The 7,175-nt window shown below is 45.5% G+C and overlaps 1 protein-coding gene across 1 annotated transcript; it reads left to right on the top strand.

Annotated features, from left to right (window-relative positions):
- The first annotated feature begins 3,196 nt into the window (after positions 1-3,196).
- On the top strand, positions 3,197-3,543 carry LOC123458753 (BET1-like protein). Its single transcript, XM_045143972.1, has one exon. The coding sequence runs from the start codon at positions 3,224-3,226 to the stop codon at positions 3,488-3,490; it is 267 nt and encodes an 88-aa protein (XP_044999907.1). The 5' UTR covers positions 3,197-3,223; the 3' UTR covers positions 3,491-3,543.
- The last annotated feature ends 3,632 nt before the right edge of the window (positions 3,544-7,175 follow it).

The raw sequence follows: 7,175 nt of genomic DNA, 5'->3' as shown, positions 1-7,175 counted from the left end.
ACGACCGAGGGGCACACAGCGGGCTGAGGGTGAGAGGGGTGGCGTGGGCGCCGACAAGCTCTGGGAAGACCTGAAGCTGTGGCCCTTCCCACCCACGCCCCACAGGCTGCAGCGCCCCCAACCCCGAAGAAGGCTCCCGGACACAGCCGCCGCCGCCGCCTCGGGCTCCGGGTCCGGGTCCCCAGCACCACGACGCGCACCCCCAGGCGCCCCGAACCCGCCTTCCGCGACCGGAGCCCTCCCGCCTGCCGGCCGAGCCCGCCCCTCCGCAGCGGCGAAGGCCAGCGAGCCTCACCTGCGCTCGCAGCCCGCGCGCGCGCCGGCCACGGCCTCCGCGGGGCGGCAGGGACGCGCGGGCCGCGCAGCGCGGAGCCGAGGCCGGAAGAGGCCTGGGTCCTGCGCCCGCCCCGCAGGCGCACTTCCGGGGCGCTCTAGGCTCGGGGAGGACCCTGTGGTCTGCAGTCTGTGGTCCTCTGTGGCGCCAGAGCGAGGTGGGCGCGACCTTGGTGCAGAGTGCCCTCCTTTTAATGTGGTTCTCTGCAGGCACGGATCTATCGTGTGTCGTCTTCCTGTGTCACAGCCACAAAATCGCACACAGAGCCAGTGATCAAGGAACACTTGGGCCGGTGTGGTGGTGCATTCCTGTAACTCCAGGACTCCTGCGTTTGTGAAACTAAAGCAAGTGTATCATGAATTCCAGTCCACCAAGAGCTAAATGACAAGATACTATGAATCAGTACTTCATAATACAAGTGGCCGCGTTGGCAGGGATAAAGAAAGATTGAAAACCAAGGGCCATCTTTATCCCAGAATAACTGCATAATGTACTAGAATTAGCACAAGCTTGAGGTCTGAGAAAATCCACAGATTTAAAATAAGTGGAGTGGATGCTGGAGAGACAACTCAGCGTTTAAAGACGCTTGCTTGCTGATGGCCTGGTTTACCCAATTTCCATATGAAGCCAGATGAATAAAGTGGCACATGCATCTGGAGTTTGTAGAGGCAAGAGGCCCATACTCTCTTTCTCCCCCCCCAACTTTCTTTCTCTCCCCTCTCGCAAATAAATAAAAAATATTAGCCTGGTATAAGTAACACACGTCTTTAATCCCAGCACTTGGGAGACTGAGGTAGAAGGATCACTGTGTTAGTTTGAATGGATGACCCCCAATAGATTCTGTTTATTAAAGCTTGTAACTTAGATCTCCAGCCTGGCTGGAGGAGGTGGGTGGATCCTAGGGTCCAGCCCTAAGGTGTGTTTGGGGGTGCATCTGAATTCCAGCCTAAGGTATGCACAAGCAAGCTAACTGCATATTGTGTTCTACAATTTAGTACGAATACTTTAGGCCTCTGCCTTCAAATCCATGGTGCTTTAAATTTGATGATGAGTATGAAATTACTCCTTGAATTCCGAATAATTATAACTTAAAATGTTTGTTCCTGGGCTGGAGAGATGGCTTAGCTGTTAAGGCGTTTGTCTGCAAAGCCAAAGGATCCCGGTTTGACTCCCTAGGATCCACATAAGCCAGATGTACAAGGGGCGCATGTGTTTACAGTTTGTCTGCAATGGCTGGAGGCCCTGGTGCGTCCATTCTCTCTCAAATAAATACGTAAAAAATAGCTTTAAAAAATAAAATAAGGGCTGGAGAGATGTGTTAGCGGTTAAGCGCTTGCCTGTGAAGCCTAAGGACCCTGGTTCAAGGCTCGGTTCCCCAGGACCCAAGTTAGCCAGATGTACAAGGGGGTGCACGCGGCTGGAGTTCGTTTGCAGTGCCTGGAGGCCCTGGCCCGCCCACTCTCTCCTCTCTCTCTGCCTCTTTCTCTCTCTGTCAATCTCAAATAAATAAATAAAAATAAACAAAAAAATTTAAAAAATAAAATAAATGTTTGTTCCTGTTGTAGGAAGACTGGAGTCACCTTTTACGTTTTGTCAATATTTAGATTCTTACTGCCTATTTGGATAGCCTCCAGTAAGAGGAGAGGCTATTCCTACAATTAAATTAAGTATCTAGTTGTAAGCTTTCCTAAATTTTATTTTTATTTATTTATTTGACAGAGAGAAAGAGGGAGAGAGAATGGTCATGCAGGGCCTGTAGTCACTGCAAATGAACTCCAGATGCGCGTACTCCTTACGTATAGGGTTAACGTGGGCCCTGGGCCCTGGGGAGAATTGAACTTGGACCCTTTGGCTTTGCAGGCAAATGCCCTAACCACTAAGCCATCTCTCCAGTCTTTCTTTTTTCCTTTTTTTTTTTTTTCCCCCGAGGTGGGGGTCTCACTCTAGCCCAGGCTGACTTATTCACTATGTCGTCTCAGGGAGACCTCAAACTCAAGGTGATCCAACTACCTCTGCTTCCCGAGTGCTGGGGTTAAAGGCATGCGCCACCACGACTGGCTACTTTTTTCCTTTTTTGAGGTAGGGTCTCACTTTAGCTCAGGCTGACCTGGAATTCACTATGTTGTTTCCGGGTGGCCTCAAACTCTGTTTTTGCATTGGAGATTTTTTTCCCCCATTAGTTGTAACATACTACCCAACTCATGATCATCTAAAGTAAGTCATTCAATAAATGTTTGCAGCTGGGTGTAATGGCACCCACCTTTAATCCCAGCACATGGGAGGCAGAGATGGGGGATCACAGAGTTCGAGGCCACCCTGAGACTACATAGTATATTCCAGGTCAGCATGGGCTAGAGTGAAACCCTACCTCAAAAAAAAAAAAAAAAAAAAACTAACTAAATAAATAAATGTTTGCATTGTGGTATGTTCTCAAAACTTAAAAAACTAAAATAAAATTGGGAGCTGGGGGAGAGGTGGCTTAGTTAAGGCACTTGCCTACAAAACCAAAGGACCCAGGTTCAATTCTCCAGTCTCTGATGTCCCCCAATAGATTCAGTAGTTTATTTATTTATTTATTGCATTCAGCAAACAATTTTATCAAATATTTTCAATTTCACAGACGACAATATGAAACAAGCACAATAGTTTTGCAGTACAATTTCAAGGTGTATACAAATTAGAATACAGATTTAACACTTATGTAACTGATATTTTGAACTTTAGATAATTTCCATGTAAAACTTGCAATTTCAGATATTAGTCAATCTGATAACTTTCTCATAATATAAAAAAGATGAGGCCGCGGCGGCGACCGGCGGCTGCGCGCGGACGGGAATCGCGCTCAGTGCCCTGGGCAGTGGAGGGGATTCTAGACCGAGAGAACAGGCGATGGCCCACAGCCTGGCCTCCAAGGTTACGAGGCTTAAATCGCTGGCCCTGGACATCGACAGGGACACAGAAGACCAGAACCGGTACCTGGATGGCATGGACTCGGATTTCCTGAGCGTGACCGGCCTGCTCACGGGGAGCGTGAACCGCTTTTCTACCACGGCACGGTCTGGGCGAGACAACCGGAAGCTTCTGTGTGGTATGGCTGTAGGCCTGACTGTGCTCTTCTTCATCCTCTCCTACCTCTTGTCAAGAGCAAGGACGTGAGCCAGTGGAAGCCAAGAGCAGCCAGACTCTTCCCCACCTGGTATCCTGGGCTAAGGATTTACCTACAAAATACTCCTTTGAAAAACTGCCACCATGGGTCAGGCATCTTCTTCCTGTATCAGGAGGGCTGTAGTTGCCTCTAATCCAATAACATGTTGGCTTGTCCCATGCGTGGAAAGGGACACTAGACCACAGCCCCCGCTCCACTCCCTGGTGCTAGAGACACTGGCAGAGCCAGGGCCACATGATGTCAGAATGAGCCAACTCTGAGCAGAGCATCGGGGAGTACGACATGCGTACACTGTGGCCAGTGGCTCCTTTCCAGCCCTCATTCACCAGTATCTTAAGGCCCTTCTCTCTTATGTCTGGGTGAGAACATGTCTATTCTATGAAGAGCTGGGAGCTAACATTGGAAGGGGCTATGACTGTGAACTCCATGTGAGCCTTCTCCTCCAACTGAGGGTCCACGGACTAGATGTGGCAGTAACTCTGGCGTGAGGCTGCGGGTCTCACGTAGATCTGTGCAGCCCAAGAGCCTTCGTTGCAGAGCCTGCACCCTCCACTCTGGATGAAGCAGGCTTCAGGGAACAGCAAGGCTGTGGATGAAGGAGTGGACTGCAGCCCAGGCTGGAGTCACTGGGCCAGGATCCTTCTGGATTACAAGACCATGTGTCCAGGAGCAGAGACAAGTGTCCTCAGGATTCAGGATCTCCCCAGTGCCAAAGACGTATCCATTCCCAGGACAGCAGACCCAGAAACTGTACAGCCTGACTTTCCAGAGTCTGACAACGTTGGAGTGGTCTTCCCTGCTGAGGTCCTTGTAGGACTGTGTGCCACCTGTGAGACTGGCCATTACATTTGTAGTGGGAACCTTTGCCCCTATACCACATCCTGCCCTGTTCCATAGATACAGACTCCCTTCACTGTGAGGGAGCTCTGAGCTACCTTGTTGCCTGCCTCTGTGGACTGCTCTCCCCAATCCTCTCAGCCTCCTTGGCCAGTCCCATGTTTGCAGACTGAACCATAGGGCTGATGGCCAGAAGCTTATGAGGGACCAGCACTTTTCACATAAAATATTAAGAAATGAAAAAAAAAAAAAAGATGAGATGCAGATTTTCACTAAACACTACATAAAGTATTTAAAATAATCATTAAGACTCAACATTAGAATTTATAAAGATTAGCTATAAGAATATATTGGCAAGTCACTCTCCATATAAAGGTACCATTCACTACATTACAAAATAGTCTCTAACATAAAACTCTCAACTAACTGTTCTATCTCTGAACCTGACAGCCCTTACATGAAGTTGATTATAAAATTCTCTTGTAAACTTTGGTATGCATTTTCAGAAGGTTTTATAAGAAATATTTTCAAAGCTTTTGTAAACACTTCATTCTATTAAAGCAAAAAAAATATTGTATATATGTAAGTACAATGATTGCGATGGGGAGGTAATATGATGGAGAATGGAATTTCAAAGGGAAAAGTGTGGGGGGTGGGGAGGGAGGGAATTACCATGGGATTTTTTTTATAATCATGGAAAATGCTAATAAAGACTTAAAAAAAAAAAAGCAAAAAAGTAATGGGTATTCAATGGCACATAGGATATAAAATCCAAAAACCAAATCAATATGTATTTGTAAAAATCACCTTTACCAGATTAGGCAAACAAACAAACCCCAAAACTATTTAAAAGTATCAAACTTTAAAACAGTTCTTTTTCCATTTTTCTGATTTAAAAATGCTACAAAATCATCCCACTTCATTCATGTACCTCACAAGGCATTTTGGGAAAAGACCTTAGAAACAGTCAACCCATTCTTAAAAATCCTCCCAAGTTCAACAAACTCTTTAAAAAACTCATCTAAAAGACTTCACAATACAACAGATATACACAATCAGACCACATAATTTGTATATTTAGTAATGTATCAAGTTTTCTTTTACATTTGTAATTTAGAATTTATTGGTAGAAATAAAATACACATACAGCCGAAAAAGATGAATCCCAAAAGACAGTAAGAAATGTGAACTTACAGGGTAAATTGATTTACAAATTCAATTTACTAAGTTTTATCTTATATACCATTTTTGGATTGACTTAGAAAACTTGAATTGCTAAGGTTCACTTCCTGCTTCTTGAGGATGTTTCTTGTTTACAAAGCCTCCAGCTGTGCCAGTAGCTTCTTAAGGCTATCAGCTACTTCACCTTGTGACCAGGTCTCTTGCATAGACATTTATGCACCTTTGCATTGCAAAAGCCTAAATAAAAACTATCTTCACTTTTATTTTATTTATTTATTTTTTTGGTTTTTCGAGGTAGGGTCTCACTCTGGCCCAGACTGACCTGGAATTCACTATGGAGTCTCAGAATGGCCTCGAACTCACGGCGATCCTCCTATGTCTGCCTCCCGAGTGCTGGGATTAAAGGCGTGCGCCACCACACCCGGCTAAAATTATCTTCACTTTTATAAAACGTTATAAAAGTGTGTGTGGGGGGAATTACCATGGAATATTTTTTTATAATCATGGAAAATGCTAATACAAATTTTAAAAAAAGTTATAAAACTCCACTTAAGAGAAATCCATCTAATTTCTGGGCCAACCCACAAAAATGCTTTCTTTAAAAAAAAAAATCAAACACTTTTATGAGACTAAAGAACCTTCACAGGTTTTAACTCCTATGATTTTCCAGGACTGCAACTGGATTTTCCAGGCATACAGGAGTCTGCATGTAAAGGCACCTACATCATTTAGTAGGTAACAAAACCTTTGAAATAATCTTCTAAACTGGGCAGTGGTGGTACACGCCTTTAATCTCAGCACTCAGGAGGCAGAGGTAGGAGGATGGGCAAGTGTTGGAGGCCACTTTGAGACGACATAGTGAATTCCATAACAGCCTGGGCTCCACCAAGACCTTACTTTGAAGAAAAAAAAAATTCTACTTAATGGTGAGAAAAAATAGGTGCTGCACAACAGGATATGTGATAAAGCAGATAAATTCATGCATATTCATAGTAAAATGTCCATAAAAACATGAGCTCTGTGTTTTGGGATAGAGTAATAACTTAATTTGTCCAGATTTCTATGGCCAGTTTGGTGGAGATAACCAATGTCCAAATTCCAGTTAGTACGGGAGATACACACAAATCATGGTGTTTGTTTCTAAAGTAGGGTCTTAACTTTAGTCCGGACTGATTTGGAACTCATGTTATCATCCCAGACTGGCCTTGAACTCACCAGTGATCCTCCTACCTTTGCCTCCAGAGTGCTGGCATTAAAGGTGTGTGCCCCCATGCCCAGCTCTAATTTCTTTTGTGTGTGTGTGTGTGTGTGTGTGTGTGTGTGTGTGTCGTATGCATGTATGTGTATGCGCCCATGCAGTGCTCCACGGGCTTGCCTCTGGCAAGGTGCACTGGCCTACATTGCTTGGGCATCCTGCCCCTTCACTTTCCTGCCCTTTCTTGAGCCAGTCTTACCGAACCCAGAGCTTGTTGGGTTTGTTTTGGTTTTTGAGGCAGAGCCTCACTCTAGCCCAGAATGATCTCGAACTCACTCTGTAGTCCCGGGCTGGCCCTGAATTCCTGGCGATCCTCCTGTCTCAGCTTACTGAGTACTGGGATTAAAAGCAAGTGCTACCACACCCGCCAGAACCGTTCCGTAACTGATGTTCTCTAAATC

This window comes from Jaculus jaculus, chromosome 2, assembly GCF_020740685.1.
Source record: "Jaculus jaculus isolate mJacJac1 chromosome 2, mJacJac1.mat.Y.cur, whole genome shotgun sequence".
Taxonomy (NCBI): Eukaryota; Metazoa; Chordata; class Mammalia; order Rodentia; family Dipodidae; genus Jaculus; species Jaculus jaculus.
The sequence above is the reverse complement of the archived record's forward strand: the minus strand, read 5'-3'. Positions and strand labels throughout refer to the sequence as shown.

Bases quoted from the DNA above. Each gene is read 5' to 3' on its own strand.
- LOC123458753 (XM_045143972.1), top strand. From the start codon at position 3,224: ATGGCCCACAGCCTGGCCTCCAAGGTTACGAGGCTTAAATCGCTGGCC.